This window comes from Lacerta agilis, chromosome 4 (assembly GCF_009819535.1).
Source record: "Lacerta agilis isolate rLacAgi1 chromosome 4, rLacAgi1.pri, whole genome shotgun sequence".
Lineage (NCBI taxonomy): Eukaryota > Metazoa > Chordata > Lepidosauria > Squamata > Lacertidae > Lacerta > Lacerta agilis.
The window spans coordinates 29,513,776-29,531,606 of record NC_046315.1 but is presented as its reverse complement, the minus strand read 5'-3'; the positions used below and the strand labels follow the sequence as shown (position 1 = coordinate 29,531,606).

The 17,831-nt window shown below is 42.9% G+C and overlaps 1 protein-coding gene across 5 annotated transcripts in view; it reads right to left on the bottom strand.

Moving 5' to 3' along the window:
- LSAMP (limbic system associated membrane protein) overlaps positions 1–17,831 on the bottom strand; it is a 1,400,662-nt gene that overhangs the window by 145,732 nt on the left and 1,237,099 nt on the right. For all 5 annotated transcript variants that reach the window (XM_033146535.1, XM_033146537.1, XM_033146538.1 and 2 more), the window contains one exon: positions 2,226–2,351. In XM_033146535.1, the coding sequence (XP_033002426.1) occupies positions 2,226–2,351 (126 nt within the window). The remainder of the gene's footprint in view (positions 1–2,225; positions 2,352–17,831) is intronic.

Below are 17,831 nucleotides of genomic sequence, written 5' to 3'. Positions count from 1 at the left end.
CCACTTCCGTCGCCCCAGTTGCGCAGAGGGGTCAAAAGGAGACAGGGGAAGCGGTGCTTTGAGGTGCCGAAATTCTTATGTTGGGGGTAGCAGCCAGAAACCGGCACTCCCGGATTCTGCGAGCGACTAGGACAGTCATGTTTTCACATTCTCTGCAATGTAAATAGTCTGCACCAATAAACTGTTAAAAGACAGTTGAGACTCATGCCTGATTACTCATGAGCAACCCTAATACAGTCCTGGCAACAACTGGTGCAGTTTCTTCCTGCATGCATGCCATGCAAAATCAGAGAGGCTTTCCCAGAAACCCTGTTTACCTTAGTCCTATGTATAAACTGTAAGATTGGCTCACAATTTGACAATCCCCCCTCTGATTTAAGGGTGACTAAACTAAAATTAATCTCCAACTTTTTCCATTCCCATCCATTTCCTTCCTAATTTCCGATCCATGCCTGCTGTTTAATTTCACAGTATTTCTTGCTCTGTAAATTTCTTCTATGACAGCATTAATCTCCTCTAACACCTTGGCTCATATTGTCAAATTTCTTATTCTTAAAAAGACAGAAGTCAGAAGACACAGTCTGGGTTTCATTTTGTGTTTTTCACTAATCTGAATAAGAGCGGAATCCATTTCTAAAGCAAATGGCACCTAAAGAGTGAATTGTGAGTCTGTCCAGGGTAATTGCTGAATTGAAATTTATTCTCTGCAACATCTGCTGGGATCATCAGCATTGATAACATGTGGGAGCTAGAGTAGGCACCGTCAGAAGTTGAATTTGCACATGTCTTGCTACATTCTTTGAAAAATTGTAAATCTTATTGCTAAAGCTTAATAGGATGCAAATATGTATGAAAATTACATTCCTTGAAGATGGAAGGAAATTACTGGTACAGGTCAAGGCAAAACAAAAACAAAAACAAAAACAAAAAACCCACCTTGTAGTATAAAAGACAGTTATTTACAAATGGGTTCATAATGTCCTAAAAAAAAGAACATTTTGGAGAGTCAGACCTATAACTATTGTTTACCTGGGAATTCAGAAGTAATTGTACTGGGGTTCAGCAAGGAACCTCTGGCCTTCCAGATATTGTTGGACTACAACTCCCATCATCCCCAGCCAGCATGCCATGCTCAATAGCTGAGGATGATGGGAGTTGTTGTCCAGCAACTTCTGGAGTAACATAGGTTTCCCCATCCCTCATCTGTGGAAAATTTCACTGGGCACGGTTAGAATCTGCATTGCCATTTTATGATAAGGCTAAAATATGCCATATGTGGTTGTGTGTGTGTGTTGTAATATAGATGAAGACACTGTGGAATCATCTTGGGGTCATTTCACACATTTCATTTTTAAGTGTGCACATAAGCTTTTGTCTTGCTAAGCGCAGTTCTGAAAACAGCTGATTGAAAACACATGCATCATACAGAAATATTCCTCAGAAACTGGCTGTGGCTTCATATAGGGTGTATATTTGATAATGAATCTGGTTTTGTTGCTGATTGATGTGTGATGCAGCACTTAGTCTGGAAGGCTTCAGTGTCAAGAAGCTCTTAGTATTGCCATAAGCATGTTCTTTTTCTGTCTAAGATAAATGCTAAAAAGATAAATAATCAGAAAGCAACCTCCCTATCCTGATTGCCCTGTGGGTCAGGCTAATGACAGTGCCCTTTCCAAGACAACCAACATTAAAGTATCAAAGGAGCAATTAAATGGTCAATGGGCCTGGCTGGCTTCTTACTCATTGAATTCCTACCAGCATCTCTCCTTTTGTAACACAAAACGGGGAGTGGGGGGAGCCAACCTGTTTTCTTCTATGACCTATCTGCAAAATAGTCTATAGAGAGACTTAAGACTGCAGGTAAGAAATGACTATTGGCACCATACTAGAAGCCAATTTTGTGATTTTGAAACGCTCACTTTGAACTCATTATTAGAAGGGCAAGGCCTTTTCACTTTGTCCGCTGCTAGTGATAGGTTCCCTTATTGCTATATTGTATTTGCAATGACAAAGACCACATCTATTAGATGAAAACAGCTGCTAACAGCAAGCAGAATGTCCCGATGTTGACTGGCACAGTCTGATGTAGAAAAAAAAAATCATCAACACTTTGTTGATCCAATGAGCTTACCTTTTCCTGGCTGTTTTTACATTGAAACTTCCTCTACTGGTGTGCAAAACAGGAAACAATATGAAGCACATAGATACAGACCAAGGCTACCTACCTGTAGGAGTGAGGTGTCTCCAAGTGATAACAGGTTCAGGGCGTCCATTTGCCATACACACCAGGGTCACGTTACTGCCTTCATTCACAGTGACATCTGATGAGATGTTGGAGATCTTTGGTGGAACTACGGAAACAAAAAGGTTGGTTGGTTTTGGCTCAGCTTTTCAACTTCAGAGAAGCTCTACCCTATAGTTGGGTTACTGAGTGCCCTTCCTAATCTCCTCATGCTAACAGTCATATAAAAATAATACATTGAAGGCAGAGACTTCCGGCGGCGACGCCATCGCCGGGTGGTCGAAGGCTGCTTCGGGTCCGAAGCGCCTTGTCCATCCCGGGGGTTAGGAGCCGCGCTACCGCAGCGCGCGGCTCCGGTTGGGGTGCGGGAAGAGCGTCCCGCACCCTGGGCTCCCCGGCTGCGCCCGCGGAGGCTCTGAACCCTTCCCTTGCCCCCCCTGTAAAGGGGGAGTGGGGGTGAAGGGCAAACGGAGCCGGGCTTCGGGGACATGCCCCAACCGGGATGCAAATGCGGCGACAGAGCCCGCGGTGAGCGTCCAAGAATGGAGCTAAAAGAACCCGGTGGTCGTGAGTAAAGAATTTGATTAGAAATCGTGCTTTTGGAACGATCCGGGGGGAAGGAGAATGGCAGCCTGCCTTCCCTCCCTTCGAGCTCAAGAATCTAACCAATTTGAGTGATTGCTGCTACAGAACTGGTTACAATGTATTTAAAATTGACACAGGAGACTGGCAAACTTTTCTTTTGGGAAGTTAACTAGAGGAAAATATCTCCTTTTAAAGTTGCGGTATCTGCGCTCCAGTTCAGGAAAATGGCGATGAACAAAGAGGGGAGTAGAAATATGACACCCGCTTCCTCCTCCTCTGCCAGTATGCTGGGTTTCGTCCTTGAACTGGCACTGAACTCTGGACTAACGGACGAACAGAGACTCACTGCCTTGAAGGTGGAACTGCTTTATAGAAAAGTCAAAGTCTTGTGTGGGGGTCTGAAATGGAACCAATTGCCCACAGAGGAGGCTTACAAAACTTTTGATACTTTGGAAGAAAGCCTTGCCAAAGAGCTGAGAGGATGGATGCAAAGATGGAGTGAAATGAATGAGCTACTTCGGAGAAGAAATTCGCCTTTTGGGGGTGGCAGCCCCAAGGCGACGTTAAGATTTCGTATATCCAGTCCCCGAGGTGTGAGCTCGGGGGCCAGGGACAGAGAATTAAGGTATTTACAAGAAGAAAAGGAATGTTACAAAGAACCGAAGAAGCTGAGAGATGATGAGAGGGACACCTCTGAACTCGCGGCAAGGAGAGGTTTGGACTGTGCCTGGATCTGTGGACGCTTGGAGAGGGAAGAGATATGGAAGTTCAGTGCTGATGCCATCAGGAGAAGAATAATGGACAGAGGGGGTGTGGGGTGAAGCATTAAGTAAAACTTTAAGCAGCCTGATATGGTAAATTGAAATCGAAGGGTGAATACTGTCAACAACACTTTGTTATATTTTTTATTTGAACATGAAAGGAGATATTTCAAGTTTTTACGTTAATAGCAGCAACCTTAAGGATAGAAGAGATAGATTAGATGCGAATGATTTGTGAAGATCTATGAGGTGGAGTATAAGTAAAGTGAATTTAAGTGGATTAAGTTTATGGATTTAGAAGATTAAATGGTGAGGTATTATTATGATGATGCATTTTTAGTAAATGTTGAAGATATAATTGAATGTAATTATACAATTGAAGTTAATGTTTTTTTTGTAGGAGAAATGGTTATAAAATAGATCAAGGATACAAACTCGAAGGTGAAAAGGCAGGGGAAGTCAAAAGTCAAGATATGGAATTAGAAATATTTTTTTTTTTTAGAAAGATGCAATAAGAAAGCTTGACATTGTTTGTATTTGTTCTATCTGTTTTGCATTTGTTTAATTGTAGGTGTGGGTGTGGGTATATGTTTGTTATAGAAAAATGCCAATAAATTCTTATAAAAAAAAAAAAAATAATACATTGAAGGCAAATATTCAGGTGCTACTCTCACTGATATACATTGCTGTTGTGCAACTCAACTCTCTGTACTCAGGAGTAAGCCCACAGCTTTTTTATTATTTACTAAAACTCATTACACAGGTGTCAGGGAACTGTCCCCGGCTCAGCGCAGGGTGGTGGAAGGGCTCTCGGGATGCTACAGAGAGCCCTGGCCCCACCTGACCAGCAGCACCTCCTCCTCCAGCGGAGGAAGCAGCGACATCTCCAGTGGGGAGGGGCAGGCAGCTCAGGGGCTTGAGAGCAGAGGCTCTGGGGATGTTGGAGAGACCCTGCACGTCCATTGCTCAGCGGGTGAGGAGGGAGACACGCCATTTCCATCACCCCAAGTGCGCAGAGGGGTTAAATGCAAGGAGGGGAGGCAGAGATTTCGGATACCAAAACTCTTATGTTGGGGTCACAGCCGGAAGGGGCAACTCCTAGATTCTGTGAGTGACTGATAGAGACATGAACTTGTAGCTCTGCACTGTAAATAGTATGCACAATAAACCTACTAAAAGACTGGTCAGAGTCTTGCCTGATTACTCGCAAGCAACTACCCCATGGACCTTACAACAGGTGATCAGAATATCACAGAGTAGGGACAGGAAGAGGCAGAGAGTAAGTGACTGACACTTTTTAGCTTTGGACACCGAAGTCTTCAGGAAATACTTCAACAAAACTTAATGTATTCATTAATGATAAACCAAGACTGTGTTCAGTGGAGTTTGCTTTCTAATAAATCTGCATAGGAGAGCAGCCTTAGGGCCAAATTGCAAGTTATGGCAGCAGCCCATATTTCAAACAAAGGTAGCACCAAATAGCTGTAAAGGAGAGGAATGCTCTGCCTCAAGTGGATATACGCTGCACAGGAGAAACTGGATTCATAATATGCCTGCAGTTTTTGCCCAGCAGCCCATCTGGACCAGCCACTTTAGCTTACTTCACTGTAGTCAGGTGGGGATAAGCATAGGAAGCTGTTTTGTACCATGTCAGACCATCTAGCTTAGTGTGGTCCACACTGACTAGCAGCAGCTCTTTAGGATTTGAGATAGGAGACATTCCCAGTCCTGTTTGGAGATGTTGGGGATTGTACCGGGGACCATCCGTATGAAAACCAGATACTCTACCACTAAGTCATGTCTGTTCCCTAAAGGGCTTATAGCAGGAGGCAGGGACAGGATCCAGCACTCTGACAGGCAAGTTCATCCCTCCAAATCACCTTCTCCGCTCTTTCACTCCTGCCAAGCTGAACCCATGTTCTAAGTCTATGGGCTTGCAGTTTTAACATCTATTCTGCCATCAGCACTCCCCAACAGGTCTGAAGTAAAAGTGCCTATACCCTTGAATGTGAGAAAGCATTTACTCAGGGGATTTACTAATCTCTTTGTATAGCATACAGTTTCCATTTGAAGGTAAGGTTGCGGTGTCTTCTTCGGCATGGCAGGAAGCTGAATTTGCTGTGAAATTCCCCCTACGATGCATATTTTTGCTTCGGAATCTGTGCTTTCACTTCAAAGAGTCCTTGTGATTCTGTAAATAATCCTGGAAATGTGAACTGAGTGCAAACCAATGCAGTGTGTCATGCCAGGGCTATATTTAGCTGTGGAAGTACAGCTGAGTAAAGAAAATGTATACAATATTTGCTTGGCTCTTTTGATTTTGCTAGAGCCATGAGTCAGCTTCCAGAGCACCAAGCAGGAACTCAGGAGCACAGAGGGAATCAAATATCTTTGCTTCACTATGAAGGCTAAAATAACCACAAAGCTGAGTCACCTTAAGCGGTGGCTTCTTAGGTGAAAATCGCGCTCTCATCCATTTGTAAGTTTGCTGGCTAGAAGCCTTTCAGCTGCTGTTTCCACCTCGAGCCATTTCCCCCCTCAAGTCAGAAAAGAAATAGGGTGGCTAAAGTGATGGTTGCCAACTTGGATGGCTTTAATAGAAGTTCAGACAAATTCGAGGAGGACAAGGCTGTCGACAGCTACCAGACACTATGGCTATGTTCTACCTCAACTGTCAGAAGCAATATGCCTCTGAATAGCAGGTGCTGGGAATTGCAGGTGGGCAGAGTGTTGGTCCAGCTTGCAAGCTCACCTAATGTAATAACAGGATGCTGGACTAGATGGGCCATTGACCTGATCCATCAGGCTCCTATTATGTTCTTAAGCAATTCAAGCAGACCTAAAAAGGAAGGGACTGGGGAAATAACCGGAGTTGATACGAAGCTAAAGAAAAGAAGATATGAGGAGAAAGCTGAAAATTAGGACTGTGTGGAAGGAAATGGGCAGCTTGGAGAACTAGGCTTGAAGTACTTGGGAATTCTGTCCATTATAGCTTTGCATGCCACTAAAACTAGCAACAAAAGGCTGTGAGAGCCAACAAAAAGAGTGATTGTGTGGGCTGAATTTCACATACTGTGATCAGAAACACTAATCAGCCAGTTCTTTTGCATCACACTGTTTCCAAAGTCTGGGGGAAGGGTTGGTTATCTCCCAATCAAATCAGGAGAGCCACTGAGAGTCATTTCTTCATATACAGTGGTACCTCAGTTTAAGAACAGTCCAGTTTAAGAATGATTTGGTTTACAAACTCTGCAAAACTGGAAATAGTGTCTTGGTTTGAGTACTTCACCTCAGTCTAAGAATGGAATCTGAATGGTGGAAGGGCACCAGCGGCAGGAGGCCTCATTAGGGAAAGCGTGCCTCATATTAAAAACGGTTTTGGTTCGAGAATGGACTTCCAGAATGGATTAAGTTCGTAAACCAAGGTACCACTGTAATGAATAGTCATCCTACTTTTTGAAAACTCTGTAGTCATCCTACTTTTTGAAAGCCAGCTTCTATATGGTTTATTCCAACTGCTTGAATACTCTTTATACCAACAAAACATAGTCCTATTGGGAGCTGGTTTCAGAATGCAGGGTTTTGTTGAAGAGATGTCATTTGCAATTGGCAGGGGCAGCCTGCCCTGTTTTACTGCCTGGCGAAACCTGAAGCATTTGGCAGAGTGACCAGATTGACATTTAATAAAACTAAACCAGAATTGTTGTGTCTGAACTGATTTACAAGATGAATTAAGAAAGAAGATAGACTTTACGATCTGCCCACAATATATTAAATATCTTGGAATTAATATAACAAAAACCTGGGGAAAACTTTATAAAGCTAATTTTCTGCCATTAATAAGAAATATTAAGAACGATTTCAAAAACTGGTCTAGGCTGAAATTATCACTGGCAACAGTGTCCTAGGTGAAAATGATAGTTCTACCATTTTTTTTAAGTTTTGTTTCAGACTATACCCATTTGTATTTTGACATAGATATATTTTTTAAAAAAATAGCAAAAGATGATAGCAAACTTTGTACACTGGGGTAGAAGACCCAGATTACAATTAGCTGTGTTCTATCAACAGTCTCAGTGTGTGTGTGTGTGTGTGTGTGTGTGTGTGTGTGTCTTGCTGTACCTCATTTACAAAGTTATCATGCTGCTACCCATATTCAAAATGTAATTGGAATAATACATAACACAAATGATAAAACAAGGTTGCAAATGGAATTTGAAAGAAATATATTATATAGAGTACCAAGTTTACCATTTTTAACATATATTAAAAACATTTTTTATTCCATAGTAAATCCATTTGCTTAGTTAGATCTGAAAGTATGGAAGAAGTGGGCACCTAAATTAGCTCCTTCAATCTCACTATAGATGCCTTTTGTACTGCATCCACTTTTTATATGACAGGAAAATCATAGAATTGGAAGGGACCACAAGGGTCATCTACTCCAACCCCCTGCAATGCAGGGATCTTTTGCCTAACATGGGCCTCAAACCCATGACCTTGAGATTAAGAGTCTCATGCTCTACCGACTGAGCTCTATGATTAATTGACAAAACTGATTGAAAAGAACGTGCTATTCAGAAATGGAGAGAGAAAGGTTCTTACAGACTAACTGATTTATTTGAAAATGGTTCACCTATATCAGCTGAACAAATGAGAAAAGTTGGAATGAAGATTGTAATTTTGTTTTATCTTTTATGTTCATCAAATTATGAAGTTAAAGTGCATGCTACAAGACCTTTAACTTCATTTGAAAATTTGATTATTACATAAAATGAATATAAATTATTCTATCTAAACTCTATCAAATAATTAATGAGTTAACAATCAGAAACTGTAATTCTGTGACACAGCAATGGGAGCCTGGTCTGTAACATTCTGCCACACTAGGTGGCTTCCTTAGTTTGCCCTGGCAAGTGATTTTGAACACCATCTATGTAGCACTGGAGCCCCCCCCCCCGGCAACTGTGGGCACCACAACACCATCAGACATTCTGCTTGGTGTCTTTCAAGACCCCTTCCCAATTTTATACGGGAATTTTGGGGTTTCAGGAGGGAGTTGCCTGTTTTTTGGTGACATGTTGGTTTCTTGTTTTGGCTGTGTTTCATTTGTTCTGAGGTGTCTGCTTTTGAGCATTACCACTTTTCCTTCTTGGAAATGTGTGTTTTGTGTGGCGCTAAACAATTCTTGGTTTTCTAAATGTGTCTCCAAATGTTTGGGGGCCCCTGGTGAAAGAAATGCTTGAGCAAGTGCCGGAGAGGTACAGACAACCCCATAGTTCAGTTTCTTCATCTTTTTTTTAAAAAAATTCAAATTTCTGATACTTTAGGCTGATTGCTTCCAAATGCCTCATGCTTGCAACAAATCTGTCCATGTGGCAACCTTACTACTGGCAAACTCCTTTGGGAAGCCTGCCTCGCTTGCTTGGGAGGGCTGTGATGAACATTACAGTCCCAGAATACACTCAGTTTGTAAAGCAAGACTGGATCTTACACGGTCAACATTCAGAGTCATCCACTAGTTAAAACACACCAAAATCATTTGAAGCCTTCCTTTCTAATGGGTTTCCCCCCACTGTGTCAGAAATCATAGGTGTTAAAAGCAGCATCCTCTTAATTTGCAGCATTGTACTAGCTTCTCTCTCTTCCCCACCTGCTTTGTATGCAATTTTTAAAGGACAATTTTAAATTGGAAAGACTTGGCTGCATTAAGGACAATCTTGGCTCTCCTGTGCTAATAGAGTTGTTGTGGACCTTAGCAGCAGCTTGAAATATTTGTAAAGCTTTTAAAGCAAGCCTGAACTACTCTAGGTGCTCCAATATTACTGTGAAATGTGTTTGAGATATTTTAGGGTGAGCAATTTGTGAATGGAATAAAAATAATAATGGGGAAAGTTGTTTTGTACTCTTTTATTAATTTTTTTAAAAATAATGCTTTTATTTTATTTAGCAAGCCTTTTAAACTGTATGGTCAGATTATTTTTTTTGTTTTGTCATTGTGGTATGTATTTTTGTTTTTATATTGTAAACCACCTGGATGAAAGGGCGGTATGGAAATTTAATACATATATAGTCACCCAGTTAGATGGAATGATAAATTATTATTATTATTAGGAAATAAGTATTGTCCCTAGTGGATAGGATAGCTGGAGCATATGTAATATATTTGAAGTTGTACATTTAGTCATCTGTGAATTCTAACTTTATACATGCTCCTATACATGCATACATTGGAACTAGTGGAATCTACCTCTAAGTCAAGGTTGGGGATCCTTTTTCAGTCCGAGGGCTGCATTCCCTCATGAACAACCTTTCAGGGCCACATGCCATAGGTGTTTGGGGCTAGAGGCTAAAGTGAGCAGAGCAACAAATATTTTTGTACAGGAGGTTATATTCTTCCTACATTTCTCCACCCTCCATCCAGGCAAAAAAAGAGGCCTTATCACAGTGCTAGGAAAAAACCCAACCAGGTAAAAGCACTTGGAACAGGTCAGATGAGTGATGTGGCTTGGGGAGAGTCTGGACAGCCAAAGAAGCCAATCTTGAAGATCCAAAATACATTTTGCCGAATTCAACTGGGCTTTCTGATGTGACCTGTGGATCTATGCCACTTTCAGCACAACCTAAGAACAATGTGCCATCATATAGAAGAAATGCCTTTGTGTAGAATCATAATTTTGGCAGTATTGTTCTAGTACTTTCATAAAATGTGCTAAAGAAAACTTCACCTCCCTAAAAGAACCACATTAATTCAGTCTCTGGTCCCAGTGTTTCATGCTCCATTGGAGAAAGGGTGCAATAGTCATGTTCCTCTGGTGGGACACATGGGCATGGGTAGGTGGGTGGGGGAGCTGCCCCCCCATCAAGTAAACCAATAAAAATACTTAACTAACTGAAGTTCTGCCCCCTCCCAACATAAATCCTGGCTACGCCTATGGTGAGATGGCTGGACCACAGGCTATTCATGAGCATGGAACTGTGCATAGCATTGTTATAAGGTAGGCCATTGACAAGGCTCTACAGAAGCTGGCAGACAGTCTTTTCCCACTACATCATATCTAACCCTGGTGATTTTCAAGCTCTAGTTTTCATGACAGGAACAACTCACATTGATGTAAATGATAAAAAGAATGAGACATGAAAACATACCAAAATCCCCCAGTGCAATCAGTGTTGCACTCAAAATGAAAGCAAGTGATTTGTTTCCACAAAACATTAGCATGTCTCTTAAGTGCCAAATGCACTTGTAACAAATGCGGGGGGAGGGAATATCTTCAAAAACACATACAGGCAAAACAGCTGCTGGAAGAGAAATATCATTTTTAGACAAAGGCAGTAACTTCTGAGTGGCTCTCTTGATACTTCCTTGTTTACTACAACTGCACTAGTTTGTGAGTGCCTGTGCTGGCTCCTTTCTCCTTTCATATACAAGCTCCTAGTCTCAATGGAGGATTCCCATCTCTCTGGTTCCAGTAATTCCTCCTCTCTGCTTTCCTCAAGCTACTTGTCTCCTCATTCTGCCCCCAATCACCCATGCAAGTCCATTGCTCCTTCATTTCCCCTGTGTCTTCATGACTTCAACCATCTTGTACATATGCCTGGGCAATGGCGGGGGGCAGGGAGATGGAGAGAAGGAAAGGAGAGGCAAGGATGACCCTCCTCCTTAAAACAACCCAAGCAATTGGTTTGTGTACTAAACAGGCAGTGACGTAGGGAGCCGCTTTGCTGCCCGGAGCTGCAAACGTGGAGGCACCCCCCTGGGGGCGAGGCGCCGCTCCCTAGCGTGCGCCCTGACATCATGACACATGCGCCCTGACATCATGACACACACGCGCAGCATCCAGGGTGGAGTGTGCAAGTGCGGACATGTGCACTCCACCCAAGATGTTGGGTGTGAGTGACCGGCACTCCTTACATGCGGGTATGGCGGCGGCAACTTTTAAGGCTGTAGCGTGAACAGCAGCACAGGCGTCTGTGCTGCTGCTTGCGCGCTGCAGCCTTAAAAGTTGCCACCACCGCATGAAAGGGGTGGTGGGCAGCGGCTTGGGAGTGGGGGGTGTCACCAAGTGTCACCCCCCCAGGTTGGCACATGGGGCGCTCCGCCCCCATTGCACCCCACCTGTACGCCACTGTGAACAGGATCTTTTGATGGAAAAGTTTCATTGGCTTTCAAGAGAAAGTGAGCCTGATTCAAATAAGCATATCCGGTGTTCCTACTTTTTTTCCTACTTTTTTTTTTTTACAATGTTATATTGTAAACTGCCTTGTGATCCTCAGATGAAGGGTGGTGTAGAAATTTAAATAAATGATAGATAGATATAGTGATCATTTTATAGCTGTGGCATCCAGAGAATACTCACTTGTGCATTTGTCCAGCTGTCATGCCTAGTCCTGACCTGGTATCTCATTTTTTTTATTCTAGTCTCTTTGCCTTGCTGTGTTGGACAATGTCTGAACTCCCTGTGATATCAGAATCATGAAATTGTAGCGTTGGAAGGGACCCAAAGTTCAACCCCTGCAATGCAGGAATCACAGCTAAAATGTTGCCAGACTTTGTCTCTGGATCATATTTGGACATAAACTAATTCTCTGCAGTTGACCTTGGCTTTTTGGACTGTGTTGTATATACAACCCATTGATGAGCTTTTGGTGGAGGCTTTTATCTTCTGTAACTGGGACCCTAGCCTCTGAGGGCATCCTTGTGGAACATAGCAAAGCACTACAATTAGACCTTTCAGATAAGTTCCAACCTAGTGGTTTTCAGGTGAGTCATTTCACATTTGATTCAGTTGTGACTCATCAGAAGATGTACATACTTCTCCAACAAGTTCCTTGCAAAGCCAAAATCTGGGGTTTCACACAATTTCCCCCACTTGTTGGGATTTTGTTTATCTAGGAAGCAAATACAAAAGGCACCATTCAGTCAAGAAATGAGAGAGGAGTCAATTCTCAAAAGTGTCTGTACTTACTCAGTGCAAAGTATTTTGGAAATACAGTTGTCTTCTCCGGAGGCAATCCAGAATGCTTCATGACTCTAGCTAGGATATTTCTTTGGGATGCAGTAGCTAAAATGGTGTCTATTACTACTACTACTACTACTACTACTATTATTATTTGTACCCCGCCCAAATCTGTGACATTTTAATGTATTTTAATATTTGTTGGAAGTTGGGTGGCTTCCAACAAATATTAAAATACATTAAAATGTCACAGATTAAAAACTTCCCTAAACAGGGCTGCCTTCAGGTATTTTCTAAATGTCAAGTAGTTGCTTATCTCTTTGACTTCTGATGGGAGGGTGTTCCACAGGACGGGTGCCACTACCAAGAAGGCCCTCTGCCTGGTTCCCTGTAGCTTTGCTTCTTGCAGTGAGGGAACCACCAGAAGGTCCTCGGCATTGGATCTCAGTGTCCGGGCTGAACGATGGGGATGGAGATGCTCCTTCAGATATACAGGACCGAGGCCATTTAGGGCTTTAAAGGTCAGCACCAACACTTTGAATTGTGCTCAGAAACGTACTGGGAGCCAATGTAGAACTCTCAGGACTGGTGTTATGTGGTCCCGGCAGCCACTCCCAGTCACCAGTCTAGCTCCTGCATTCTGGATTAATTGCAGTTTCCGGGTCACCTTCAAAGGTAGCCCCACATAGAGCTCATTGCGGTAGTCCAAGCAGGAGATAACCAGAACATGCACCACTCTGGCGAGACAGTCCGCAGGCAGGTAGGGTCTCAGCCTGCGTACCAGATGGACCTGGTAGACAGCTGCCCTGGATACAGAATTAACCTGCACCTCCATGGACAGCTGTGAGTCCAAAATGACTTCCAGGCTGCACACCTGGTCCTTCAGGGGCACTGTTACCCCATTCAGGACCAGGGAGTCCTCAACACCTGCCTGCCTCCTGTCTCCCCAAAACAGTACTTCTGTCTTGTCAGGATTCAACCTCAATCTGTTAACCGCCATCCATCCTCCAACCGCCTCCAGGCACTCTAGATGTGGTGGGACGACACCTCACATTACCCCTGGCCATTGGCCATGTTGGATGGGGCTGATGGAGTTTGTAGTTCAATAACCTCTTGAGGGTACTACATTGGTTACCCCTGCTCAAAGGTATTTGATTCAGGAATGCCCAGGACTCAAGAGACGCATTTCCCCTGATTGCCTCTTAAGAAGAAAGTTGGATTTCCAAAATGAGCTTGGCTTCAGCAAACTTGAGCACTTTTGTGAATCAATTTCTCTCAGGCTTCTTCAATTTTGGTGATCCACCATCTTTTTGACGTTCTACATCTGTTGCTCCTTTAGTGTGGGAAGTGAGTACTCTAGCACTTTGTAGTCCTCAACTATAAGGGCGAAGAGCAAACCATTAAACCTGCATCTTTAAAAAAGGAGTTAATAGTCATAAAAGCCTCCACAGGAGCTTCCCAATTAAGCCTTGAGGGCTGTAATTTCCTTGTCCCTAGCTCCTAATTAACAACATTTTGCAACAAATACAAAGAAACTAATCAGCCCTCCAGGTGAAGATTAAAGGGAGGGGGCATGCTGGCCATCACATGCACATACACACCTTGAGCATTTTGGAGCTGACACCTTGGCTGCTACAATTAGCAGTCCTTTCCTATGGCAACTAATTGGCATCAAATTGGCCTCATTAGTCATTGTTGAGTTAAAGTGAATGAGAGGAGTGTGAGGAAGGAGGAGAGGGGATTTAAAGAGGGGGCAGAACTTGTAAATAGAAGTGAGTGGCTAATTTTCCTCTACACTGTAGGCTAATCACTGCTCTTTACACCTATAACAAGAAGCAGCGTGATGCTGCCTCTGTCCACAAGGCTAACAATCTAAGCAAATTCCCAAGCCCTTTAGGGTGATGCATGCTAATGTCCATGAATCACTTTGAAGATACAAAGTGCTACATAAGCATCCAATTTGATTTAGCAAGAACAGCTTCCTGTAATTTTTTGTTTTGGTTGAAATCTGCTCACAGGCACACAATAGTGGCAGTTATCAAAGGTCAATTCAGTTAGTTACTACATCTGGGCTCTTTTAAAATATGTCAGAAAGAGAAACTCTCGTTAAGTTTTGTAGCAATATGACTAAGATCTCAACTACCCATTTCATATGTTTTATTTAGAGGGGTGGAGGGGAAAGCTTTCAATAGGAATGGAATAAGCAAGAGAATAATAAGAACAATCATACAGCTTTGCCAGTGGGTTGCTTCAGTTGCATGGCTACTAGTCATGACAGCTATACTCGTGCCTCCACAGCTGGAAGCAGTAATACTTTTGAATACCAGTTGCCAAAAACCACAGCTTTTTTGGGTTGCTGCGTCACATTGTTGACTCATATAAAGCTTGTGGTCTACTAAGATCCCTAGATCCTTTTCACATGTACTACTGGCAAGTCAGATGTCACTCATCTTATATTTGTGCAGCAGGTTATTCCTGCCTCAGTGCAGAACCTTACATTTGTCCCTATTAAAATTCATTTTGTTAGTTCTCAAATCTGTTAAGGTAAACTTGAATCCCGTTACTGTCTTCTGTGGCGTTAGCTACCCTCCCAGTTTGGTGTCACCTGTAGATTTGATGAGCATCCCCTCAATTCCTTCATCCAGCTTATTTGTAAAGATGTTGAACAACGGGCCCAGGACAGAACCCTATGGCACCCCACTTGTCACTTGTTTCCAGGTTGATGAGGAACAATTTGTGAGCACTCTGAGTTTGTTCCGTGAACCAGCTACAAATCCATCTAACAGTTACCTTGTCCAGCCCACTGATAACGGTTTGCTGCACTAGATGGGCCATTGGCCTGATCCAGCAGGCTCCTCTTATGTTCTTAACATACTAGTAGCAGAACTTAGGGACATAAAAAAATCATGGATAATGATAGGAATGGGATGAGAAAGCAGATGTGGGGACCATCAGAAACTATCATTGAAAATGTATCCATGTCTGTATACTGGCTAAGGCAATGCATCAGGACACTTGATTCCTTGCCACTTTTATATACCATACTATGCCAAAATATGAGCCCAAAGCTAGAGGTGGATGAAGTAGTGGGTGTCTTTGCAGCACTCCTTACATTTTACCTGTGTTTTAAGGCAGGAAACTGGCAGCTGGCAACCAGACCAACCAGGTTTAAAGCACATGTGTGAATCACAGAGTGCAATAAAGTCATTGGGCTTTTAATCTGCATGGATATATGTGGCAGGAACTTCAGAAGACACAGGGAGGTGCAAAACCAAACCTTTTTCAGTCTTAATAACCTTGAACTTTGAGTGTGTGTGAAGATACAAATCTTAGGCTTGGACCTATCTGCGTAAATATTTTATTAGCCCCTCCCCCTTTGCTCAGTAATCAAGTAGGCATTCTTCAAAGAGCACCTTTGAAGTGAGATCATTTAGTTTCCTGATTAGAAGACGAAAAGAAGACTGGCCTGTATGTCATACTAAACCAAAATCCTTTTAAGGGTGCTTTGCATTCAGAGAAGGGCAGAAAAGATTCTGTATACTATGAACACAGCACAGATAGACACACAGAACCACACACCTCTTCTGAACTAAATCCAACATCCTTATTTTATCACAGCCACCTGAGTTCATCAACTTGGAACTGATTGTCATCTGCAAATATGTTAAATCTGAACACATTCTAAATAATGATGCATCAGAATCTACCAACATTTCCAGGTCTCAAATATGCTGCTGCTTGGGATTTAGAAGCAAAATCTTTGCTTTGCAAATACGATTCCAAAATCTTCCATCCAGTCACATTGGCAATTCATTGACTGGATTTCAGGCTCTGAATTTCTTGGTTGGAGGCACATACAGCTACCAATATTGGAGGGTTTTTTCTTTCTTTCTTCCAAATAAGAGTGTGCATAATAAGAGTGATTATTTATTAATTTTTTAAAACTGTTATATACTGCCTTCCATATCAGTCCCAAAGCAGTATCCAACCTTAAAAAAGCAGTATCCAACCTTAAAAAAGTTATTCAACTAAAAACTCCACAATGCAACACAATACTATACCAGTGTTGGATTGGGCCAGAGGTAAAATTGTGAGGAGCAAGGGGCGACTCTTACCTTTGCACTGTAAGTTACATTTTATCCATGCAAGGTCAGATGTTTCTACACACAGATCTCTCCATCCAGGTAACAAAGGTAGATCTAGGGGAGCACAACTAGTGCAGTCACACCAGGCGCAGAGCTTCTGTAGTACTGAAGCTCCAGAAGTATGACATCCAATGGAAGGCGAGAGGTAGGAGGACAGGGTGCCAGATTTTGGTGTTGCACAGGGTGCCACTAAAATTTGAGACCCCAAGATCTGCCACTGCAGGTAAAGATGAGGCATGATCACAGTTCAACAACGCATTCCAGCCAGGTAAAGTGCACTGAGGGAGGGCATAGAGCAGGACCACTGACGGGTGTGACTTGTGAAGAGAGAGAGGCCCCTGCCCTACCACCTCCAGTTAAAAGGATCTGCAGTTGGATAAATGCATGCTAAAGTGCCAGTGCACTTCGTATTATGTTGTTGTTGTTGTTCAGTCGTTCAGTCGTGTCCGACTCTTCGTGACCCCATGGACCAGAGCACGCCAGGCACCCCTATCCTCCACTGCCTCCCGCAGTTTGGCCAAACTCATGCCAGTCATTTTGAGAACACTGTCCAACCATCTCATATTATTATATTAATCTCATATTATATTAATTAGCATTAAAGGTAAAAGTAAAGGGACCCCTGACCATTAGGTCCAGTCGTGTCCGACTCTGGGGTTGCAGCACTCATCTTGCTTTATTGGCCAAGAGAGCCAGCGTACAGCTTCCGGGTCATGTGGCCAGCATGACTAAGCCACTTCTGGCGAACCAGAACAGCGCACGGAAATGCCATTTACCTCCCCGCTGGAGTGGTACCTATTTATCTACTTGCACTTTGACGTGCTTTTGAACTGCTAGGTTGGCAGGAGCAGGGACCGAGCAACGGGAGCTCACCCGTTCATGGGGATTCGAGCCACCGACCTTCTGATCGGCAAGCCCTAGGCTCTGTGGTTTAACCCACAGCGCCACCCACGTCCCTTTATTAATTAGCATTATATTACATTTAAAAAACCCCTCATATTTTAGGATATGTGCTGATGGAGTGAGCACACAATATATTTTTTTAAGTCTCCTGATGTTCACCATGTGATTAAAATAATATCTAGTTTGACTCTCACCTTGCTCATTCAGGTCTACATTGTAAAAACTATGCCGGTTT